We start from the raw sequence: 25,602 nt of genomic DNA on the forward strand, positions 1-25,602 counted from the left end.
ACGTAGATGAGAAGAAAGTCCGTGGTGAACGCTAATTAGGCTAGGGATCGATTTGGTTGTGCATGCCGTCTTTCTCAAGTAGTACAAACGTATGTATAGAACGACGTACGTGACACAGAACCGGTCTCGCGGGTGAGATATCACTATGTCACGCCGCCGCCGCCGCCGCCGCCGCGCGCGCCGTAACGCTGCCATTGCTTAACTTCGTCGCAGCATAACGGTTCGTCGTCGAATCCATTTAGAAGTCTGTTTATTTCGCTCGCAACGAGCCGAACGCATCCGAGTGCAAACGGCGCTCGCGAAGTTCTGGGAATTACGTACTGTCACTGATTGAACAACGAATCTGATCCGGATTTATCTATCACGTTTCTTGCCGATTACTGACTGTCTTCTTCGAAAAGCTTAACTCATTCGCGTTGTAGGGAAATTTGTATACGAACATCGAACGACACATTTTGAGATACGCCATACTTGTAATAACAGTTTAACATTTTAAACGCAGTAGGAAGCTTTTAGGTAGAAGACAATTTAGCTGCTAATTGAGAAACACAGGAAAATTAAAGAGGGCGGAACGATGATTGAACGCCATGTTCAATATGGACATAGATACTTTGAGCGCGAAAATTTCTGCTAAATTTGTACACAGTACTCTATGAATAAAGTGGGGTAATTTATTTGGCATCGTTGGTATATGTATAGCGAATTAAGTACTACGACGTGCACGAGCTGTGTTTCCTTGCATTATTGAAAATTGTTTGACCATCAAAGGAATCCATTAGCGGCACTGAAGCATTAGGTATACCCATTTCGTGAGATATTTCATTTTCGCGTTCTCGCCGTGGAAATTCCTCTCGTGATATTCAGAAACGCATTCGTGTCCATTACACGCGTTCTATTCGAGGCGTTCTAATATGATTATAGAATTGTCCTTTGGTAAAAGTCCATTAATACATTTTCGTACAATTCCTTTCTAAATCAATCTCAGGGCACAGCTATATCATTCAAATGAAGGAATGTGTTATGAAAATACTACAAGCTTACGTTTCAAATTTCTCCATAAAATTGCCATTATTGTCTCCTTTTAATAGTGTTCATAAACGCATTTATCATCTTTCTATCTTGTAATATCTTCCGAGAATTAACTTTGAAAGTCTCCTACACGAACGTGAAAACACAACGGAAGGTATTGAAATAAGAACGGGTTATTAGAGAGGGAGGAAAAAGTATTCCGGCCTTTTAAGATATTGCTTTTAATCTGAACCAAGTTCCTGCCTGTCGTTAAGTATGTACAATGCGAAGAAAAATACGTACCTTTGTCGACGACTGTATAGAAATGATCTGACAATCTGAGAAACTTTCAAACTTGTGAGGGGTAGAAAACTACAGTATGAGAGTGTTATTATTTCCGAACAGTCGCGTAATCGAAAGTTTCAAGCAATCGGCAATTCGACGATTTCCTAAAGAATTGTCTGCAAAAAACAAAGAAAGTAGGTTAATTCGCATTGAGATTCGTTGAATAGTTTTTGTTTTCTGCACCGAAAAAAATTATTAAAAAATATATGTATAAATTACGTAACTCACTCGACGAAGAGGAGAGGGAAGCATCTTTTTAAGAACGTTGACCTGAGATATCTAATATAAGGGATTCTCATTTAAGGAATGACAAAAGCACAGCTAGTACATCTAGGTACCTGTATAATACCATAATGAACCCGAATATCAAAAGCTGTGGCAGCAGAGTAACCTACATTTTGAAGCAGAGTTGGTTTTATCTTCTCGTACCATCATTCTTTAAGGTTTCTTATAGACGAGCGAAAGTCTAGAAAGGGGATGTAGAGGAGGAAAAACGAGTCGGCGGAGGAGAGGGAAATTGCCCTTGTGTCCTGTCCACGTTTCACTCAACCAGTCCCGAGCTTTTGTTAAATAAACTTCCGCTTTTGACGTTTTGCTGCGTGAAACATGGGGATGCAAATATACATATATCCGTCAACTTTTTTTACAGCGACCGTAGCTCGGACGTCAATTTCCTCGAGTCTTTCTTTATACGTCTGGTTTTCGAATGACTATCTCTTCTCACATACCACTGTTGTTAACTTCTCTAAGTATGTACACGCACACAATAGAAGAAAACGATTAAGAGTTCAGGTCTTCGAATTATATGTATATTGCAATAATAATCGGAACATCAAATAGAACTTTTTTATTCATTATAATTATGCGAATTGTACACAAGTTGGTTAAAATTATTTTCAAAAGGAACGAAGTACGTATAATACAATTCTTTAAAAACGTAGTTTTACAAAGGGTTGTTGAATTTTTTTGCTTATTGCATTCGTACGTAATTTTTTGGAGCGTCAAATTCTACTATCACGCTTTTACGTACCTCGGTCTCGTTTCGGCAACGCTAATGTGAAAACAGCAAGTACGATTGACAAATCAAAGTTAACGGTCAATGGTTGACATTTGGTCTGGTCCTTCTTCCTACAGCTTCATGTACATGTCACCTAGTTTGCAAATACGTATACGTATGTACGCCCCTGCGAACTTGCCGCTCCTTTACAAGGAACTCTGTTAACAGAGATCTGTTCCGATAAACAAGTATGAGCTTAACGCTCGGGGCTGGTTAGGTAGTATCGGGAAATTTATCATCAACCGGAGAGGAACACGGGGATGAATTCTGGGAAAAGGGACGCGAATTTTGTTTAGAATTGCCGTTGGACCGGGAGCAGCACATTTGCAGCCTCAGTTTTAAGAGAATCTGCTTAATCCCGTAATCTGATAGCGCGCCACGTGAATGGGAGAGGTTTTATTACCGGGCAAGGAATTCAATTTTTGAATGCAAATTGCAGGGGATGTTTTGCGTCGAATGTAATAAAATCGACGAACTATTTCGAGGACAATCTTAATAAAAGAAGATGTACAAAGATGTAAAAGATGTGAACGGAAAGCTTCGATTTTAATACTCGCGTTATGAAGGTGCCAATGGATCTATCTTCTAGACTCTAGACAATGCAAATATAAAACTTTACAAAAGATGGCAAAATGATCTCCGTCAAATAAAGAGTTGTTATTCATAAGAGTTGATGCTCTTTTAGCAGAGTAATGTTTCATGTGAACATACGTCACTGACACCGTGATACTTTATGTGTAATATTGTACTTTATGTATCATACACATTGTACTTATTTTAGGGAATACACAAGAAACAGTACTTCGTGACATCAAACATGCAGGACAATTAATTGAGGTCATTAATCGTACACGAGATGCTTTTTTTACAGGGAGCCGGATCAAGAACAGATTTAACGGAACACAAACGGAAACAAGTTTCCACGCGGAAACAACAAATCGACAGTATCTGCTGATCCCTTCGCGTCGGCGAGCCTGGCCGAGGCGAGCGAGCGGGTATTCAGCCAAGCAGCCAGCCAGGCAAGTAGGGCAGAGGGTACAGGTTTTCGTTTGCGGTTGAAAGAGCTGGCAGTAAAGAGAAAAAGCCGCTCTCTCTCGCGGTAGGTTGAGAGGGGTTGAAAATTCGCGCAGGCGTTTCCACCACCCTCCATATCGTGGCGCCTCGGTAACCCCTCGCGACGGTTCACCCCGCCATCCACCCCCAACGTTCCAGCCGCCCCTCGCCACCGAGAAACGACGGCTCGGCGCTGCTCGTTGCGCCTCGGTCAATCCGCGACTAGTATGGCGCTACGCGCTCAGACACGGCACCGTACGTAGCGTGCTTGTCAATCGACGGCCGATCGTGCATCGCGATTATAGAGCCGAGAAACGGGGTTGACGCGCGCGAATCGTAGCGCGCTCGAAAGGTATTTCACTAATTGATATTAATCGCGAGCTGTGTTCAGGAGCGGAAGAGGGAAACGAGTTTCTCGGAGTGAAAGAAAGGAAAGGCAACTAGTTTTCCCATCACACAAATTGTTTCCGTTCAATGAGAATTTTGAGCAACGAAGGAAAAAACGCGCGCTCCAGAGAGTAAGGTCGGAGAGGGTGATAGTGGCTAGTTAGGGGTTGCTGGCATGTAACCGCGTGCACCGCCGGTGACGAGATCGCATAAAACGCCGGGTGGTAACTGCTGATTACGTTGCGGTGAGGGCAGACTTGCGATAAGCGCGCGGTAGCAGTCAGTAATAAGTGAAATGATAGCGTCGCTAACCACGAGGATTTCGAATGGCAACCGGGACAGATATCTTGTTCGGTACGAGTACTAAGGCGATGCGAATGGATCAAGCACGACGACCAGACAGATTAGAAGGGAATAAACGCTGGACTTGCTTGTCTAATAGTTAAAACGATCAACGGTAAACAAAATTGGACAGAGTGGAGAGGCAGTAGCAAACGAGGAAACAAGAGAATAACAAGAGTTTACATTGAAAACAATTGATCTGTGCTTCGTCACATATGACAAGCATAAAAACCATTAAGACAAATCATGTCATTTTAATCCGACTCAACGATCGGGCGATCCTCGCGTAATAGAATTTCAGTATCACGAATCGCTGTGAGCGATCAGGTGGACTGCCTACCGACCACAACATGGCATGTCCTTTCTCACGGAATTTACTGAGGGCTAGACGCGATGAGCAGAGCGACAGGGAAGACAATGGTCGTCCGAGGATCGCTAGACTAGGACACAGTGACGGCGGCAAATCCAGGCAATCATCCTTCGATGTGTCGTCGTTGAACGAGGAAATCGAAGATACGCAGACCCTAAATCTGAAGCACTTGAGGACTGCTGTGCTCATGCTGACAAACCCATCGGTATCGTACTCATGTATTTTTGTTTTATGCTTTTCTTCGCATAGCAGTGAACAAACGAGAACGAAATCACGCGCGGAACGCACACTTATGTAGAAGTCACGCGATCGTATTTCTCGTTTCGGAAACGAGAAGACAGCGGGACCAGAGAAAGTTGTAGAGTATAGAGAAATACGGAGATAAAAGTTTGATCTAGGTTTAGGGTGAACACGAGGGGTTGGAAATTTATGCGTCTTCCTCGCCCGACGAGTTCGACTTTCGATCAATTTTTTATAAAACACGGGAATTCAATTTCCTCTGTCTTCTTTTCTTTGTTTCTCAGTCCCGCGCGCAATTATTACACTGAAAGCACACGATCCATGCGGGTTACAAGGGCTATCATGCGGGATTTGTAGTAGACTGTAGGATAAGCTGTAGGATAATACAATTCGTTAATCGAAGTAAAAAAATCCTGGATAACGTACAGTGATTCCAGTTGACAGTTTTTAAAAATGAGCACTTTCCATCCTGCCTCTTTTAATGAGATACAAATAATTACTGTGATATTATATAATTTTTGAAAACAAAGTGTTAGGTTTGCAAAAAGCATGCATCGTTCAAAATTGGCCAATAAAAATGTCTCTTTGTAATTTGCTGTATGAACCACAAAATTACACTTTCAAATAAATGAAAGTAAAGTGGAAATGCAAAATATCAAGTTTCAAATTATTTTGTTAACTGATCATTCCAGGATTGTTATGATTGTAACTTGATATTATGGTAGTACACAATATGCTATACTTCCATCTTCTTCTTTTTATTATTTATCATTTGAACGAAGAGTACATCATACCAGTTAGACAGAAACGCGCTGTACGTCTCATATGAATAAACTTTTTATTATCTCTTTAGATAAATGAATAGTCCTAATTTCTTTGCAACATGAATTTCACATCATAAATTATTCAATTTGACGAACGTGGAATTAAATGTAGGCGTCCCAGTAATAAACTTTAACATCACCCAATCGGATTCAATCTCACGTTTAATTGTAGGTGACATTTGCATGCAATAATGATAAATAAAATATGCGAAATGTATTACTATGCATGACATCAAAAGTAACTGATACATATACGAAAATGAATCGATGTTCTGCAAAAATATGATTTATTACACGCTTACTTACGAATGTTCTTCTATCAGTATTTCGTTATTCTTTTAAATTATCTCTATCAATGAATGAAAGTGTCCGATGAAATTCACAATAGCGAAGCAAAATATTTTATTTTCTTCTTACGCTTATCATCTACTTTGCACATATTTCACGAGAGGAGAATAATGGCCGGAATGGACTGTTTTTCCGTATGTTTCTAGCAATCATCTGATCGCGGAGTGGCAGGGAACCGTTTCGTTAGCAGTTCGTGTAACCGTTTCGTTATTAAACGCGATAACATCGCCAAGATCGTTTGGGAGAAATACGACTGGCATCTCGCTTGTAATACAAATTAGAATTCTTCCTGGGGAATTGGGTCGGAAGTGTGCAATGAACGTGTACGGTGGCCTCTTGCCGCTTTGCCACCAGCCGCGAAACCGTCGCCGAAGTTATCTATCGTCGCACGATGAGATGCACTCCTGTGTGGCGCGGCGTCGATTAATAATAATTGTCGACGTTTTATGAAAATCTTTGTGTGGCGCGTAGGCGAAAAAACTGACGCAACATTTCGCGAGTTTATCCCAGCTTGAATGATCGATGAGCTCGCTATCGACAGATTTCTCTAATGCACTCACGTTGTTAAATGATTTTCTGTCGAATGAATTCAAAGAAACACTCGTGGGAGTGGTCTCCTTGATATAAAGATTGTTCATACCGTTATTACACAAATAAGAACGATCAGGAACGTACGTGTCTTAATCTCACGCACAGAAGTCTCGAAATGTCCACTCGATTATTAAGACATTTATCATCGTTCAAAGTTGAACGTAATAAATGTAGCACTCGCTACAAGCTTAGGAAAAAAAAGAGGCATCCTCGTTCGAGTTCTTCCTTCCTTTACCCGTGTCATGGAACTCCCATTAGTTCAGGACGCATCAATCGAGTAAGGAATCGATCCACTCCCGCTCCAGGAAGTCTCGAATAATGCTGCAGCATTTAACATTCGTGAACCCGTCAGTGCCTCGTCTCTGTGTTTAGAGGAAGCGGTGAGTAATGTGAGCTAACGCGTAATATGAATTTCAAATCACAGCCGTCGAGTCGTCCCGTTAGCCAAAATCGTGCACACTGTCCCATACGTACGTTTCAGGTTACAGGCACTTAATTTGAGATCCGATACCTCGGAACTCTGCCTCCAGTAAAATTTCCATTTCGCGTGTTCAAGTTTGCATTGGCTGACTAAAGAGACATTCATGTCCATGCGCGTCCGTCCGCCTGTAATTAACGTGGTTCAGCTGACGTTTTTCACGCGTACGTAATATTAAAGCAATTTCAGAAGAAGAGATTATCGGTCCATGTTCAATTTTGTTTGGATTAAAAAAAATATAAAAAATAAAAAGTATTCAATATTGTTATTCTATAAATTCTTATAAAAGAAAAAAATGTTACTAGGAATTAATTAATAAATAATGATGGTGATCAAATTTTAGTTCTTTGTTTCTTTGTAAACTTATAATTTAAAATGGTCAATTAGTTATGCGGTGAACCGATCCATTTCTTTCAGGTATGCTCGTTAACGCTCGTTTTACGGAAATGGAATTCACGTTCTCAAGTTGTTATATAAACGCGAATGCACAATGCGCTAATGCGTTCGATTGTAGGGATCTCCTGTGTATTCGACGATTTAACCAGTAAAAGAGGTTGCGAAAAGACTCCCGTTTTCTTTTACTTTGATTATCTTCTATTATGGTTGTGAAACAAATTTTCAGAACAATTCCTCGGCTCGATTGCTTTCTTGCCAAGAGTCTCGTTTAACAGATAAATTATAATTAGATGCTTTATAATCATTTTATTAATATAAGTTTCAAAGAGAGAGAGAGAGAGATTGAATTTCATATCATTTAACTCGGCAGAAGTTTGTAATAGAATTATAATTGCATTACAGAGGTAGTAACAAGTTCATAAAGTAATGTAATGGAGATCATTCGGAAACACTTAAAAAAAATTCATTCAAAAGATAATTAAACGAGGAATATAAACATAAATTCAAGTTGCACACAGAAATCAAAGAAGAAGACGTAAATAAGAACAAGTAGTTTCTTCAGCTATTCGAAACAATTGAGTCTTGCCAGTGTTACAAACGCAATTTATTAACAAGTCTTTGAATGACTTTCAAGTAATTAACACCAGAAAAATTACAGAAAAGGAGAGATCAGAATGGTAACCTCTTGAACGAGTATCCGTGATACCAACGAGACCAATTGAACATGGAATGCAATATCAAGCTTATTTCCAATACTCTTTCTGAACTCTGTGTAATCTAGCCAGTTTCCCGCGATCTCCTAGACGAAATTTACTCGGAGCGAGGGTCAAAGAAATTCGATGAAAGGAAATAAAATTGTTCTTCGTTTAACGACGCTTCATAGGCGTAACCTGTTGAACTCGAGGACACTTTATTGGCATAAACATCAATGGTAATCACGGCGATTCTTAGCTTTCGTTTCCTTCCTGTAACTCGGAGTGCGCCGCATCGAACGAATAATACAGCTTCGTGCAGGTTACACAGTTAAGACCGTTTGCGTTTTTAACAACGATCGCGACTTTAAATAATCGCGATGTAAGTATTTCCCAAGAAATGATATAATGATTTCATCGTGATTTTGCTCGTTGGTTAATTCGCGTTTCGCTCTAGTCAGTTTCGTGTGAGCGATACGGGACACGCGAGTCCCATCGAAACGGAGTTGGACAGTACTCATCGATACCTATCGAGGACGAACGGTGAAATTGCTGCGAAAGGGTTTTCTCCGTCGAAAATTGTTATCGAGGGACTGCTTTTTCATCCAAATGTTTTGTACAGATATTGAAACAGTATTTGCAACAAGGTTAAAAAAACAACGACAACCAAGGTGGACAAGTATTGATAGAGTTTTATTTTCTCTTATTTGAAATTAATTGGTTTTCATTTTAAACCAATGTGAACAATTTTTTCGCAGCACACAGTAGAATACGTATACAATATCTAAAATGGATTTCACAAATAACACGAAACGAAATTGATTCATTACAAGTTCAAGCAAAACTATTATATATTCCACATCGACAAATGTACACGCCAAAGTTTTTCGTTTCAATCGAAGGTGTTCTACAGATTTTGATTAAGTATTATTAACAATAAATGTAACTAAGGATTACAAAGTTTACACTAGAGAATTGGAATCGATGAAAGGCGTATTTATCTGACAATCGGATGTTCAATTTCCAGAGCTTTAAATTTTCCGGATATCAAATTCGGCCCATTGTAATTCCATTTAGCCGCTTTCTACGTTGTTTTATTAACTTTTTCCGTCTCGGTCAGGCCACTCGTGCTTGTAACCCAGAATGTACTTCTGGATGGTAACTATGTAGCAGTGTTTGAGAGCAAACAATAGTTTGAATCGCGAGCGATGGCACAAAAAGACGCGGTGCACTCTGGATAAATAACGCCGTAGATTTCAATCATGTGAAGTAAATGAGCCTTTAAAACTAGTTTTTGTGTGCCATTAATTGGTTCGGTGGTATTTCATAGTTGGAAATATATTGGCCGTATATCGTTACTCTCTCCCTTATACGTCGTCCTGGCTCGTAAAAAAATGAAGGTAAATTTAATTTCATTTTATTAGTAGATACATTTCTACATCCCACGTTTAACATTCAAACACCACTTATTCTTTCAAACATTCTGCGGAAGCCAGGAACTAAGGAAGATAAATCATTCCTGTCCTGTTTAATTTTAAGTGAAAAACAATTTCAGTTTAATACCGACAATTTGTTGCCCGTAACACGTTAGCAAAGAGATAATTTAAAGTAGAACAATTGTGCTTTTTACATTTACACCTACCACACTCTCTCTTTCTTCGGTCGGTCCATTTAAACGTTCGCTCGAAAAAACTCTTTATGTCCTCTCCGCTTCGGTATATTGTCGCAGTATTGCTCTCACAACGCACTGACCGTCCTTAAAAACACTCACCTTCCAGTGTACAACACTCATCTATCTGAAGCACACGACTCGTATCATCTCTATTTCCTGAACGTTTCGCTTACGCTTCTCACTGTCATAAAGTGATACGAGAGTTAAACAAGAGTAAAGTTTGCTAATAAATCTATGTATCTATATGTATAAGATGATCAAAAAATGGTCAGGCACTTAATTTTTTCTAGTTAAATAGTAACCTTTGATAGAATTAATGAATTCTTGAGAAACAAGAATTTTAAAAAATAAAAAAAACTGAAACCAAAAGAAACCAGCACGTGTTACTAAATAACAATTCTGCCGTTAATATTCCTCGAAGGGTTAAATACAGTAGAAACCTTCTGACATGGTCGGATCGAGAAAGAATGTAATTAGATTTAACAAACGAAACGTCTTAATTTGTCTGTGATAAAAATTCTTCTTATCAACACAAAGTGACATTTATTATGAAAATTTTTAATTAATGCCATAAACGTAAAGCCGGTGACACTAAGAATGCATCCATTTTATTCGCTGTCAGCGATTGAAGGGGAACGAATATTACGGATGATAATGACAATGAAGAAAAATTGACAATGTGAATTCATTTTCTTTGTGAAAAATTGTTCGAGCAGTCAAACCCTATCTCCTCGTGCCCCCCCCCCACCTCCCCCCGAGAGAAGAATTATCGAACGTTTTTTAAAGAGGAACGCTGGAGTAGGTTGCTTCGACCGAAAAGGGTCGAGAGCAATTAACGTAGGAAGTGGCGCGGTTGGCGAGATATTATTTTTGCGCTTCTCCGGTTCCGCTTTTAATTTCATCGTGTCAGAAAACGTCGTATTCTTTTCCACTTTGCGCCGTTTTTTACGGCGAATTTACGGCTTGTTGATTCAATCACAGCTCTCGTGGCGTTCTATCGAAAAAAGTTATAATGATTTAATTGTGGCACGGCATTCGAAAATGAAAATCCGAACCCCGTTATTTGCGTACAATCCGCTTCATATCTGGTGTTCATTTATTACATTCTTACCGATAATGAAAATGAAGGATTTAAATGAAAAAAATGTATTATGTGTTTTCACCGAACGAATAATCATCTCGCGAGAGATGCTCTGTTTTTGAGATTTAAATGAAATGTTGAAAGTATAATCTAATTAAGAGATGGTTTTACAGATTTAATAAATAAATTGAAATTATTAATAAATAACACTACGTCATTATAATGGATATATTATAAGTTGTTCTACATACTACATACATATAAATACATACGTATAATCCTCGAACCGTATCTTCGAATGTATCTTGACAATGCTAGTAGTAGCAGACGAGAAATATGCGAAACTCAAAGAAAAGAATTGTACTTCCATGAAAAAACATGCCGTGTAAAATATCAGTGTAATATTGGAACAAATATTTTTCATACTCTATACGATTTTGCTCTCCTGTGCTTTGCCTTCATTTCTGCAATTTATGTTACTCTTATTGGATAAAAGTAAACCGTCCGCTTTCTTTATTATTTCGACTGCAACACAATGCGAACGTAAAATATTAAAATAATGAAAGAAAGTGAAGAGCCAGCTATGGCGGTTATTGTCTGATACTGGAGGGAGTGAAACTCGTAAAAAATTAATGAAAGCCAGCGAGCCGTTGCAATAAAGAGAAAATGCAATGGAGAACGAAAGAATTCTGTCTGCCGATATCTATCTAAAAGATGACTGACCTTAGGACGAAATCAAATAGAAATTCCTTACCTTCCGACTCACTTCTTATTCTCCAGATTGTCTTCTTGCAATTTTTATTACTTAATCCAAAAATATTAAAGAAGATTCATTCTCGTGCTCAAAAAACACAGTTTAGTTTGACGATATTGTTCCCAAAAATGTCCTCGGTAGTAAGATTAGTTACTGGAACAATGTAGGATTCTTTTTGCACAAACCTCGTATAAACCTTTGATGCATCGTTTCGGATAGCGCATTCAATTTTTCAGTAGGCGCCGCCGCCGTGCCGCGTCGTCGCGTTTCTCTTTGTGCAAGGTGCACTGTTGCCTCGTAAACGGGAATTAAAGGAATTAAGTTGCCTAATCCTGGGAGCATGGCAAATTTAGTCAAGCAGCTTTTACATCGTCCGTTTTAAGTTCCACAATTCCACTAGGATTCACTTTGGCCGCGTAATCGCTAATGGCAGTCCGATGGGAATGTAATCGGAAGAATGCGTCGTATGTGACCTTAATGTTCCGTTCCAATTACGAAGAACATCTTATGCGACAACGCATATATGTACAGATCTTTATGCGTGAGCTCTTAATTGAATAATCCATCAAAGTATTAACAGATGCATTACATTATCATCTTATATGAAGTGAAATCTTATATTAAGTTTATCAAGTTTTGAGTCTCCTGTTCCACGTGCTATGCCACGTCTTCATACGTTTGAACAGATTATAGCGCAAACCTAAGTTGAATATGTAAGCAGCTTTTCTCGATTTAATTTTAATGCGCAAATTAAAATCTGTAAATCAAATAATATAAGTACCGTGTTTTATAATTATTCATTGGTAATCGCACAATAAATATTTCTCGTTTCATTTCAATATTCAAAACGATCGAAGAAATTAATAATTTTCTCAATATTAAACACTGAACAAATTGTGCAACAAGATTTATTTCGATGTTATTTATTAAAATTCATATGGTTGCATCGTTTGTTTTTAATTTTAATCTTAAAGTTTGCCTCTGGATCAGAAACTAAGTCTTAAGAAACACCAAACACTACGCTTGTGGTAAGGGCAGCGTTGTCCAAACTAAGCTCCAAGCTTACTGAGTTTTACGTCTCACTCCGTATTTCTTATCCTGGTATGGAACGCTGGATGATGCTGGGTTATAAGTGAGAAGTATGTGTTAGTGAACATGATTACTTACCGAGAGCGTGTTGATGGCTCATAAAAGAAGACAAAGCCGTTCTACCCACGAACAAACGTGGTCTGCAGGATATTTGCTACATAAGGTGGATAACACAGGTATCATGTCTGATAGAAAAATTGTTATCGCGTTAAACAGAAACGATTATAAAAATCAGTAATCTTTTGTCCCCACCTGCGTTTCATTATTATGTCTCTGCAGATGGATTTATTGATATGTTGGTTTCGTTTTCAATATCTACTTACTAGAAGCAAGATATTCAGGTGAATACACACTCTAATGACAAACGAACGAATAAATAATATTCTAGCGCGATATCCATTACACAGAGTAATCGGTGAAGACGAGGAGAGGTTGTAGATGAATTACGCGCAAGAAAATCTTCCATTATTCGAACCGCGATAAATTGAATTTTACAGTCCATTTAATGCGCATAAAAGAACGATGACTGCTCTCTCAGGATTTAACCAACTGCTAATCACTGAGCAGAGAGAATGCCATGCGTCTTTCCCATCGCGACCACGAAATTGACAAGTGAAATTCTTTACAATGCTGGAAAGGAATCGAACCATAAAGTTTCTGTTACTGATTTCGTATTAGATTAATAGAATCGAATCATTGTTAGATTTAGCAGTTTAAATTGCAACAGAATGGCGGTGTATAAATATAATCTTTTTATACAACACACTTCGGACTTCGAAGGAAATTATTTCATATTCCAGACAATTTTGTAGTAGAATCAATTCGTGAAATTTCTATTATCCATGTACTGTGTCAGAAACGGATACCCACAAAAACTGAGCGAAATTTTGCATCGTTTCCCGAAAAGATTCCAACACCGCCGAATTCTATTTATCACTTCGTATTCGGTACAGTTTGAGTTCTGATAAAAAGCTTGCGCCAATAAATCTTCGTCATCGACTTCCGGATTGAGCTCAGGATGAAACAAAAATTCTCCGTCATTTCACAAAGAATCAGGAAACAAATTTCTATCATCAACAAGTTCAACACGGTCGCGACGTAGTCGCGATAAATAACTTAGGCGGCTCTTGCTCGCCTAGTTTCCGGCCACAAAATACGGGTACAAATAGAACAAATAACAAGTTCCGACTTAGCTTTAAAATATCCGTGGCCGAGATTTTGGTCGGCCCGACGCGATGCGATGTCACCGTCCAATTGCAAATAGAAAACACACGCGATACAACTGGATGCGATCGATATACGCGGCCGCTCGTGTCTTCGTCGCTCGTGGCTTTTAGGTTGGAAGTTGGTCTTATCCATTTAACTTTTAAAACAAAAAAAAAATACATGATCCTACTGTTCCCTGAAATTGGAATGAACCATGATTTATTATATTTTTAGCACAATTACGTCTGTACAATTTATTGAATGATTTCCCAATTTAAATAGTTTCCTCGTAATTGAAATATTTGTCAGGTTTTTGGATCGACAATAAGCATTTGAGAGTGTCCTAAGACTTATGAACGGAGCTATGCTATAATGATGCATTGCTTACCCATTCATAATGATAGGCAACGGTAGTACGATACAAGGATATGCGTCTTCATGATGCTTCCGGGTCTCGAAATAATCGTACAGCTAGCAGTACGTTTCGAATAGAATACCAGGGCAACGATTGCGGTCCCGCGGCGAGCCTGTGGGAACGTCGTGATCGATTCGATGTTACGGGCCACGGTAAGCGCGAAGAAACATCGACCGATCGACCGCGACCGATATTCAAATAATGAATCGTTGTCGGTGCATATGTCGGCTGGATTAAAGGGATTTACGAGATCTCGAGTCGCGAGCTTTACGGTAACAAGGATACATATTCAGATTAAAAAAGGTGAAAATCAATTTTGTTACCGTAATTCATTGATTTTTGTTGTCTGACGCACAGAATTAACTGTTGATTATATTTTTATTGTCTAAATGGGAAAATAAAAATTTGTTCGTTTCGCAAGTCAGATGTCCTCATCGCAGAAACGCACATCTGATTAATCCACTTTTAAAGACAAATGTTTGATAAATTGTGACATGTTTAAAAACTACCTATAGGTCTTGATATTTACGATATTTATTGTTAGTATGGTATTTATTAAAGCAATGATATTTATTGTTATGTTAGCTGGCAGATTTGCTATTAGAGAATCGGTGTGTTTTTCATGTGTGCATCGCGACGAGCGACAAAATAAAAGTTCGTTACAGATTTATCCGTGTACATAAAATGTATGTGTGCGATATAAATGAATAGAGTGAACCACGCGTCGTATAAAAATTTACAGCAATTCAAACAACGCTGAACTAATTTTAGCTATAATTCCTCAAGTCATTTTCACAGGCTATAACCGAAAGCTACTAAAAACTAATAAAACCCCTTCTAAAGTAGTAAAACGGTGCGATGGCGTTTGAAATTCTTTTGCTCCTTGCGCGTCGTAACAAATTTCATGACGTTGCAGTTTGCAGTACAGTTACCTACAGTATAGAATACCATTGTTCTCTTCGTTGTGAACGATATTTGACGACTTCACATCGTCAATTTTGCCATATACTTTTTCTTCCTATGGTATTTCGTTTGTATTGTTTTTCTATCGTTAGATCGTACCTGTTTTGCATGTTTTGCGTCACCGCTGCACTTTTGCGTTGCGTATTTTTTCAAGCGCTGTTTACTTTCCGCCTTCGTTTACTGTATTTGTTATCCATTGCGCGTATTTACGTGAGATAAATTCTTTCTAAAGAGACTTCGGAAGCAAAACTTTTTTTTATACACGATTTTTTAGATTTAATGCGTATTAGCAATTAAATGAACAGCAATCTTATCCGAGCGCACTTTTGTTCTCACTGATTTAATTAAAATCAGCCTGCTGGTAGAATTTCAACTAATAATGAGTTGATCTTAATTTCCAAACGCCTCGAATGAACAACCTTTCTTATCGCGACACGTTCATAATCCTCTCTCTAGACACTCATTCTCTAAATAGGCAGTTGCACAACTGCAACGCGAGCAGATAGAAGTTTTATTGAGTCGCGGAACGCAAGGTGCATTTCCAACGCGCATTGAAGTAAATGCGCATTACATGTATATGCCGCACACAAATGCGCGCACTATTAACCGAAAGTAGGCGTGAGATAGGACAGGCTCTTGTGAAAGTGTTCCACGGAGATTTAGCGTTGCTGGCGGGAACGACAATTTTGATCTCGCAGTTTTGCATTTTCTCTTCGAAACAATGGAATGCACCGGAGGTAGTTCCGCAAAGTTTTGAGCACTGCATCGTTTCAAGAGACTTTGCTTCTTTTTTTTTCGTCAGTTCTTTTTGAGTTCAGTTGCTTCGTCATTGTCTCGTTGTTCGTGCCACGCATATATTCAATATTGACTTTTAGCAAATGAATTCTTAAAGAATAATGCTTCTGTCGTAACCCTGTTCATTCAGTTTTGCCCCTAGCGGTTCGTTTTGTCCGAAGAATATTTGTTTGAATACACTCACTTACATTTTCAATTTAAGATTCGCAACACTCTTTTTGAGAACAGTGTGTGTACCTTGAAAAGAGACAGCTAATATTATTGCGAAAAAGAAACAAAAAGGAGAAGCATCTTTGTCCATAAGAATTCACCGTCCACATGTTGGAAGCAGCGTATTACTCCGCGACAGTAAAGCAATAAATTGTCGATTTATTCTGCATGCTATATATGCTTTAGTGCGGACATAATTCTTTGAAATAAGAGACAATTTCGCTCATGCATTCCCTTTAACTATGCTATATGTACACGTACAGTGACACGAAAGTGACAAAGTGGCTCCATATTGTCGTCATCTTCGTGTAAATAGATTTCGCTGTTGTTTTGCAGTTCGCATGAGAACAACGAGATTGCCTGTCTCCGTCAGCCAGCCATTTGTTAGAAATTCCAATTGGAAAGCATCCGAGAAGTATAAATTTCCGATTCCGAAAATAGAACAATTTATTAATATATTTATCATAAATATGTTGTCTTATACTAATTTTTATCACAGATAGATGATAAGATAGAAACTGGTGAGCTCTTCCACGACATTTTCATCTTTCACACGTCTAAAAATTGCATTTCCCCGTTGCTTCGTTCCAGCTCAATTTTTCGCGCGCCTTATCTGCTCTTCTATTCCCAATACGTTCGAGATTCAATTCCGCCATTTTCATTTTCCATAAACTGACAACGCGGCAATAAAATAAGATCAACGGCAACTTACGTTCCCTGTCGGCTGTTAGCGTGAATGTATCAGCTTAGTGGGAAATTGACGCTAGAGTCGAAAACTCGTCAGAGCGCATCGCATTATTAGATTCAGCATATCTTCGAGCAAAAGATCTCGTTATCTTTTTGTACAGGGTAGTTTCAATCTTACCTGCGAGGAAAAGACGCCCCGAGTAACGCGCCACTCCTATTCAAATCCTGAAACGATTCCTTCCGTTACTTGTTCCAAGTATTGCACATAATTTTCTTCGCACAACTACTTTCCATATCATCAATGGCATACAAACTGTATAAATGTGACAAATGATCTCACTTTACCTGTGGGCGTGATTAAACGGAGATCACATATACAGGAATAAATGGAAACCAGCGAGCAAGATACAATGCTTCTCGGTATGAACAGCCTCGAGCAAAAATTGATATATGTACATGTAGGCATGGAAACTTATGTCAAAGAAAAATTTTATTGAAAATTCTTGTTTACTAATGAGCTCCGTTTATATTATAAATTAATAAATGATATTAGATTACACTGATGTATACTTGGAATGTATACTTTATTGTTGGGAATATAACAGGCTTCTATACAGGCTTCCATATGAATAGCCTCAAGTATTTAGTTGGCCAGTTCTCCATTGCACGTTTATATTATTTTACTCAAATTACGTACAATTTCCTACGAAAGAGTAATATAAGCTATTCGAAGCTATCCAAGGAAACAACTCTGTATCTATTATATTAATTACACATCCTCCTATCATCATATTCTACTGTAATATTTCACCGCGTCGCAATGTTTTTATAAAGATTTGTATTGTGCGAATGGAGCGAAGCTTCTAGTCGCATTAGGCGCTCGACAGAGTAGAAGTAGGATAAAGAAGAAGAGATGTATGGGTTGAATAAGTATGTAGATATTATCCGACGCCACACAGGTACGAACGGAATCCCTTTCATCGTAATTCTATCATCCCGACCTGATTTCGTTCACGTTCCTTCGCTTTTTCAAAATGTTCGCTCCTGACTACGTAATTGTCCTTCACGGATTTCCTGTATGAAGAACAAAACTCTGAACGTGTTTTAATTGAAAACCGTAATACTTTACTATTTATACATTGCATATTATTTGACAAATTATCTAAACGCTTTCGAATATTAAATGATAAACGAAAATTGTATGAAGTATGCACGCTGTATAGAATAAAACGTCTTTTCGTTAAACTGTAGCTCTTTAACATCTGAAACGAATCTTCAGCGCACCGTGCAACTGCACGAACAACAAAGGCATCGCAACGCTGCTGGTAGTTGTAATCCGCATTGTTCTTCTATCATCGCGAGTGCTCGACGCGATTGCACGGAAATTCACGCGGTGCCCCCGGGCGGCATCTTTCGTTCGGCCGCGGTTCGAGAGTCCCGTTCGTTTGATTTTCATATTCAGATTTTCCGCACGAACTCCTTTAGTCGATTGTATAAACGCCGCGTGTATGAAAATTTGCAGTTTCCATGCGATTATATCAATATTTGCTCGTTCGGAGTACGAACGAAATCTGAATATGAGAATGCGAGCGTGTAAAATGATTTCGTTTGTAAAATGTTTATTCGAATTCGCGCGGTGTTTGTATAAATTGTTGTAAAATTCAACAGCCGCTCGACAAAGTCTATACACGCTCGAGACGATCTCTGCTTCGCATGCCGATCGAATTGAACAAGACAATTTTTTATTACATTTGTTGATACGCTCGGGTCCTCGCAAAATGAATATGCATGGAATGGCTGTCGATGTTTAATGGAATGTAAATCTTGAAATGTTTCTGAGTCATCTGTTAACCTCTCAGCCAGAAGCGCTCGCAAATGTATGCCTTTAAAATAACATGAGATGATACCGGCAATTTCATTCTCGACGAATTTAGCTTGAAAGCATTTCTTAGAAAGGATACGAAGTTTCCGAGAAATCAAGAGTTCACAGAAGTAGTTTCTTTCCTACTCCTAAATGCTCAATGGAAACCTAAAGTAGATCCAACGACCAAGTACGGTCTGCATATGTATGTACGCTGCAGACTTTCGTGGTCAAACTCCTTGGGGTTTACTACATCAACTATATGCTTCACCAAGATCAGTTTCTCACAAACGCATAAGCAAACTTGCGATAAGACGAAATTTTAAAGATAGTCTACAGAAATATACTTCCTTTATGTTTCAAGGGATGAAGGAAATATTTGAGCATTTGAGACATGCACAAAAGTACATAAGTCTATAATACCCGGCGTTCGGTCGCCATTCATTTTAAGAAATACAATTTCCTCTTGTAACAATCTTCGATCGCAGCCAATTTCGTTTGACAACGATCACGAGAATGTGCAAAAAACTTGGTTCCTGACAATTTGACTAAGTAACGAAGTTACAAGTTCTCGTTCGTCCAATTCGTCGAAATTGGAATGATCGCTGGTCGATTTAGCATCGTCCCTATTGAGTCGAGGGTGTCCCTACACTTGTCTCTGTCACCGAGGGGAACAATTAATTCGCGACGTCTGTCAGACCTTATTTCTACGACTCGCGGTGACATCCGTGATGTATTTTTTTATGCGACCTTAACTGGATGGCGCGTCGTGTCGTTTCAACGCTGTCGGGAAATCCAATTCTGTCACCGACGTCTATGCCGAAGTTGCAGCTGTGCATTGCGCATTTTGTGTGGAAAGGAAGTAAAGATATTACTTCATTGTGACCTAATAAAATACTTTATAATCGTGTGAGCTGAACTTCGTTCAGTTTCATAAATTAGAGAGTCCTACTTGTGAAACGTTTTATGCGATATTTTTATTAATATCTGAATGATGTTTGCACGCATGCAGTGAAAAGGAAAAATACACGCCTTCTATATGTTAACAAACTCCGAGCCTAAAGACGGGAATACAGAAACCTCTAATGCATATTCAGGATGAAAAACTAGGTGGGGGTACATGTGTATTATACGTACGTATACGCAATACAAAACGGACCGTGTAACAAACATGCCTCGTAACACTCTTTAAAACTCGGTAAAAGTCTTGAGAGGAACTTGGGCGATGCTTTCAACGTGAAGATGCGTTTAATAAGAGAAAGAGAGAGAAAATTTTTCCTGAGAATCGTTTCGTTCTAAGGCGCATGCTTTTCGCAAATGATTCGATCAGCCATTTACAGCTTACCATTACCCCAGCTATCGATTTTGGCTTTAATCGGGGTACTATTGAGACATAATGTACCAGCACGACCATTGCTTTTGCCAAATTCCATTTAACGCAGTGCATGGTGTACACTGGTTACTCGCGTCCAATTTCGATGAAACACCCGAATTTCAGTGCTTGACTTACATTTTTATGGTAGTCTAAACGTAACTAAAATTTATGATCAACGAATTTATGCAACTTTCGCCAATTATTCGTGTTCAAGTAACATAAATTGTTCGGTTTAGTCGTGCAAACACACATACATACATGTACCAGAATGATTTATTATGTGACAAAGGAACATTTTCCGATATTGACTAACATACAAACAAACGTTTTCTCTTTAGTAAAATCACATCCTGGAAGATAAATACATTATTTAGTGAACCGATGTCGCGGATTAAGTCTCCATTAGTATCCCCATTGATCGAACATTATCGCGTAGTCGATTGCACAAATTAATTGGAATCACGGCTGCGTTTTTCATGCGATTAATAGCCCAGATCTGTCGCGAAAATTCATTTACCTATTTTTAATCGGTTTTCGCATACGTATCGATGAGCACGCAAATGTATCGAGATTCGAACGACTCTCATCAATCATGTGGAAAAACAGTTACGAACGTCATCGAAAAACTGTCACGTGTCGCGAGGAGGTGCGGAAGATATTCTATCCAGCGCGAAACATAACAAATTTGCAAAGTTCCACAATGTAAGTTGATTGATAGACGGAAATGGAGGACAGACAAATATTTGTTGATAACTATGCACTGTTTATTAAAATTTTATGTATGCAGTTCCAATATGTATCATACTTTGACCTGATGTTGTGATTGTACAGAATAAGTTGCTATAATTTCGCCCAGCTGATAAAAAAATAAATTTCAATTATGATTGGCAAACGCGCGTAATACTCAACGTAATAACAGAACACTCGAACTTTTGAAGGTAAAGATTTGGGATGAAATTATTGTTTGGGCAACTATTATGGAAGTTTCGTAGGAAATTTAATTTGAGCGACCCTATCCAACTGGGTCAAGCCTCCTAAAGTCAAAGGGTGACGAAGAAATAAAATTTGCCTGCTCTTTCGATCGTTTTATTTTTGTTTTTTAGTAAGTTTCACGACGGTAAAGAAATTTAATCGAGACGATGACGTTAGCTCGGTTTGGCGGGTCTCCGCGTCGCCCGCTTTTAGACGAAGAAACTTTTCACCCTGCACGACTATATCGAAGTCAAACAGAAGTAACGATCTCGACGTCGTCGCCGCCGTCGACGATAATAGAGATTATATTATCGATCGATGGCCCCAGTTCCTTTGCCGAGACAAAAACTCGTATACTTCCATGTAAAATCTTTTCGAATAGAAGCGCGGCTCACAAAGGAACGTTCGATCCGCCTTTACAAGATGTCGGCTCGTCTCGACACCTTTGCTTCACAGTCTTTTGTTCGACGTAATACATTTTCCTAATACCGATCGCTTGTTGACTAAGAGCTGCTTCCTGTTTATGGCTCTGGGAATTTCGCCATGGAATTTGGTTATAGGAAGCAAAACGTTCTTCGAAATGCTATTTTAAAACTCGTATTTATTAAAAAATCGATTTTTATTACGTTCAGTTGTTGATTCAGAAAAATTCAATAAGGTTTCAGTTCAGGCAAAACAGTATATTAAGTACATTTCCATGTGGTCGAATTGTAAAATACGCGACACTTTTTACCATACCGATACGAAAAATAAGAAACATTGTGACATTAATTTTGAATTCCTATGTGGAATGTATTTTTAGATATATTTCCTTGGCAGTATTTTTCGGCGATTGGCGTGTCGCGTACGCTACTCTCAAGCGCAAGTAACCAAAATACAAAATTTACGGACCAGTGGTTTCGTATTAAGAATTTATGTTGCATCCTGCGAGACGTACTACGATGAAATATGTAGCTGAACTTTGCGACTTATACGTGTAAAGTTCAAGTCATTTTAAATCGAATTTAAGAGGACTGTCAATAATATTTTAGTTCCAGCAAAACTATTATGCAAATCATTTTTTTCGGTGTATCTTGTAATATTTATAAAAGACAATGAAATCTTTCAGCCATTAGTAATAATTTTTTAAAACATGTGCGAATGAAAATTTGACATTTTTGGACGCGAAACTTTTATGAATAATACAGATCATAATTAAATTCTGAGCCAGACACTGGCCATAGAAACGATTCTACATATACATATATGTATGTATAATGCAACAAGGGTCACGTAGGCAAAGTAATGTCTCGCATAATCGTTCCGCGAGTAGAGATTCTTCCCCCTACTCACCCTCACATTTTGGAGAATAGTTGGCTGTAGCTTGGAGCACCGTGTGGGCCATAAATTCTACCGCGAAGTGCGCGTCATAACTAACGATTAAAAACCAGATCAGCTCCATGCGAAATGCCTCTATTAAATTATCTTGGACGATTATTAATCCTATCACAATTCTATGTATCTCATGACGCAAAAACATTTCTTGCCACTGAAATTCCTGATAGGAAAACGTTGATTTTAGCAATCTATACACTCCCCTTAAATTAAATGGAAATTTAGCTAATGATATACTAGTCCAAGTTAAAATAAATAATAAGAACTCAGAGAAACAGTTGTCCTGATTCTTTGAAATAACGAATTTGTTTTATTATTCGAAAAGTATAGATCTTCACCTTGGTGACAGATGTGGTTTTTATGTAATACCCGAAAGGAATTTGGAGAGTGAAATACGGTTACTGGGCTCGAAGTACTTATTTGCCGCGACTCCAATCTCCATCTCCTCGACGAAGTCGGATTGGTACAGATGCAATTTGCCGGGTCAGATTACGTGAAATCAATACGACGGTCAATTTATTAAGTTAATTGGAAGTATTGCGACAGATTAAACTTCCGAGAGCATTGGATGCTATCATGAATTATTAAATTAGTGGCTTGTTCATTTTTTTATTTATCCTGCAGTACAGTATACGATATTAAGTTTATTGCACCATTCATGAAAATTCAAGCATAAAAAACTGAAAGAAAGTAAATGTTGAAATTAAATCATAATTTTAATTAAGAATTCAGTGGCAACGTATGATATTTACTTATAGGTATATTTCACAAAAAAAATACACATTTCGTCCCACTCAACGATGTCTATCTTATTTCGTTTACTTCTACATCCACGATTTTACAACAACTTTCGTTTTTATTGCAGAATGAAGTAGTTGCCTTGGCTCTGTCGACCCGTTTGAGCAAAGGCGAGGAGTCATTCGAAACCGTCAGGTCACTGTAAGTATTTCTTCCTGCAAATACTCTGCGGCTTCTAAAGTAACCATCACTTCAATAAATATGCGCTAAATTAGCGGAAGGATTGAAAAGTTGGTCAACTCTTTTAGTAATACTGTGTCTACATGTTGCTGAAACGTTTGGAACCCTCGTAGCTTTGCACAATATTTTTGTTCGTATTTTAAACACTTTGACAAATTATTAAAAATATTTAACAATACAGACATGAATCAGAACACGAAGTATATGTACAATAAATAACTTGAAGGAGTAGACTAAATGAGGGTCGACAGAAATGACGTCCCAAAAATCTTATAACATAATCTAGTCTGCTAACTTAACATAAGATTTCTTCGCTTTGCTCCAACGTTGCTTACTTTAATAATACATTGCTAAAATAATTTAGACTTACAAGTCTTTTTTTCTGCAGAAGCGTTAATGCAGCAATACAACTGTTGATTTTTCGTCGTTTTATAATAATGTTCCGACCAATCATTTTCATCCATTGCATATACCGCGTTTCGCGTGTGTTTTGTACTCTCGCGAGTGCCTTAGGCAATCGTCAAACACAATTTCCACCTTTTCTGTTTTCCGATGAATGTTCCGATAAACGCGGGAAATTACACCGACGCGTCGTTCAGGTAACAAGATAGCCGATAAAAACGGCGAGAAGCATCGTTTCGCGAACATCTGATCCGTGCTAATTGAATTTCATTGAGATCGAATGAGACGCGTTGATCGTGGAAACGGCTAACCACTGTGTTTACACACGCGTTTCACGTCACGGTATTGTATAAGATCATTGGGGCACGTACGGATCGATTATTTATTTGTTAATGATGCGACGATAACGAAAGTTCTAATTGAGGTTCCCTGCGTGCTAACCGCAAACTGTTTTGCTCAATATTTCAGCGAGAAGCTGGTGCTATACAACGCTGACCCCAAGGAGAACTATAACTTACTGGAGGACATTTACGAGACCCTAAGTTATCACTGCGGTAAGACGTTATTACTAACAGAATGTGTGCGTTAACGGCGTGTGTCATCGAGGTTGCTGCTCCATTACTTTAATTGCCGTGGTCTTCATCGCACCACATTTTAAGTTCATCGTGTAAAGCAGTTTAAGTCAATTGTTCAGGATCGTTTGACACGAGTGGAGATGGCGTGAACTGCTGATCAGATTAAGTTCGTCCTCGATTACAACAATTTTCCACAGTGATTCGTGATTTTTCGTTATTGCTACTGATTGATATATGTATATATAATTACGAACTTAATTATTCTTTGCACGCGCCTAAAATTATATAATGAATAATAAGGGACAATTAAATCTGAGGAATAAATCAACGATTATGAACTGCACGTATAATTTTACGTCCAATTTAAACTTAATTTTACGAAATATTCGTATTATTTTATTTTATTATAGTGAACAAATTCATATAGGATGAAATGAATTACAATTACGGCAACGTAATTCTAAATTTACATTATATCAAAGCTGTATTAAATCGTTTTATAAGAGATAATCCAATTAAGACCGAGAATTATCATCGGAATGAGTAACTCGGGATAAAAATATCAAAACTATGGTCGTGTACAATGAATGAAGTTAAATCACAATCACGATTGTGATTTTGCGATCACTGTGATTGATCACTATTAAATTTTGCGTGTCATCTCTAGACATGCGCTTAAATATTATTTTAAACATAAAAAACTAAACTAAATATATAGAATTTGTATCTGTAATACATATATGTATACCACAATTTATTTGTTCCGTAGTATTATGCTGTTACGTCGATTAATCTGCAGTTCCGAGCAACCTTCACATATCGGAATTCCTAGAATTGTTACGATAAGTCAAGAACGGCCTGATGATTATTCGCGTTTCGCCGTTTTCCGAAGCCATACCCGGCAAATCTTCCCTCAAGTCTCTACAGTTGAAAAGTTATACGATACTTGGTTGGCTTCGTGTTTCGCGTACCGAAGTAGCAAGTCGTTCTATCGCATCGCGTCACGTGTTGACCACTTACGGTTCGGATTGCTCTCGCAGTTGCACGCGTTTTACACTGCGA

The 25,602-nt window shown here is 38.3% G+C and overlaps 1 protein-coding gene and 1 long non-coding RNA gene across 2 annotated transcripts in view; one reads left to right on the top strand and one right to left on the bottom strand.

The window, feature by feature from the left end:
- Nucleotides 1-1,066: 1,066 nt before the first annotated feature.
- On the bottom strand, nt 1,067-1,926 carry LOC113464210 (uncharacterized). The gene is made up of 3 exons (XR_003389055.1): nt 1,582-1,926; nt 1,312-1,469; nt 1,067-1,155 (listed from the first exon to the last, which is right to left on the bottom strand). It is a non-coding gene; the product is annotated as an uncharacterized LOC113464210 (long non-coding RNA).
- Nucleotides 1,927-3,648: 1,722 nt separating this feature from the next.
- The window catches only part of Gycalpha99B (guanylate cyclase 1 soluble subunit alpha 2), a 36,364-nt gene continuing 14,410 nt past the window's right edge, over nt 3,649-25,602 (top strand). The window contains exons 1-3 of the mRNA XM_018023133.2: nt 3,649-4,767; nt 23,451-23,524; nt 24,434-24,519. Of these exons, the coding sequence (XP_017878622.1) occupies nt 4,543-4,767; nt 23,451-23,524; nt 24,434-24,519 (385 nt within the window). The 5' untranslated portion in view covers nt 3,649-4,542. The remainder of the gene's footprint in view (nt 4,768-23,450; nt 23,525-24,433; nt 24,520-25,602) is intronic.

The sequence above is a fragment of the Ceratina calcarata genome, unplaced genomic scaffold, assembly GCF_001652005.2.
Source record: "Ceratina calcarata isolate Rehan_Ccalc_2016 unplaced genomic scaffold, ASM165200v1 scaffold297.2, whole genome shotgun sequence".
In the NCBI taxonomy this organism is placed as follows: domain Eukaryota; kingdom Metazoa; phylum Arthropoda; class Insecta; order Hymenoptera; family Apidae; genus Ceratina; species Ceratina calcarata.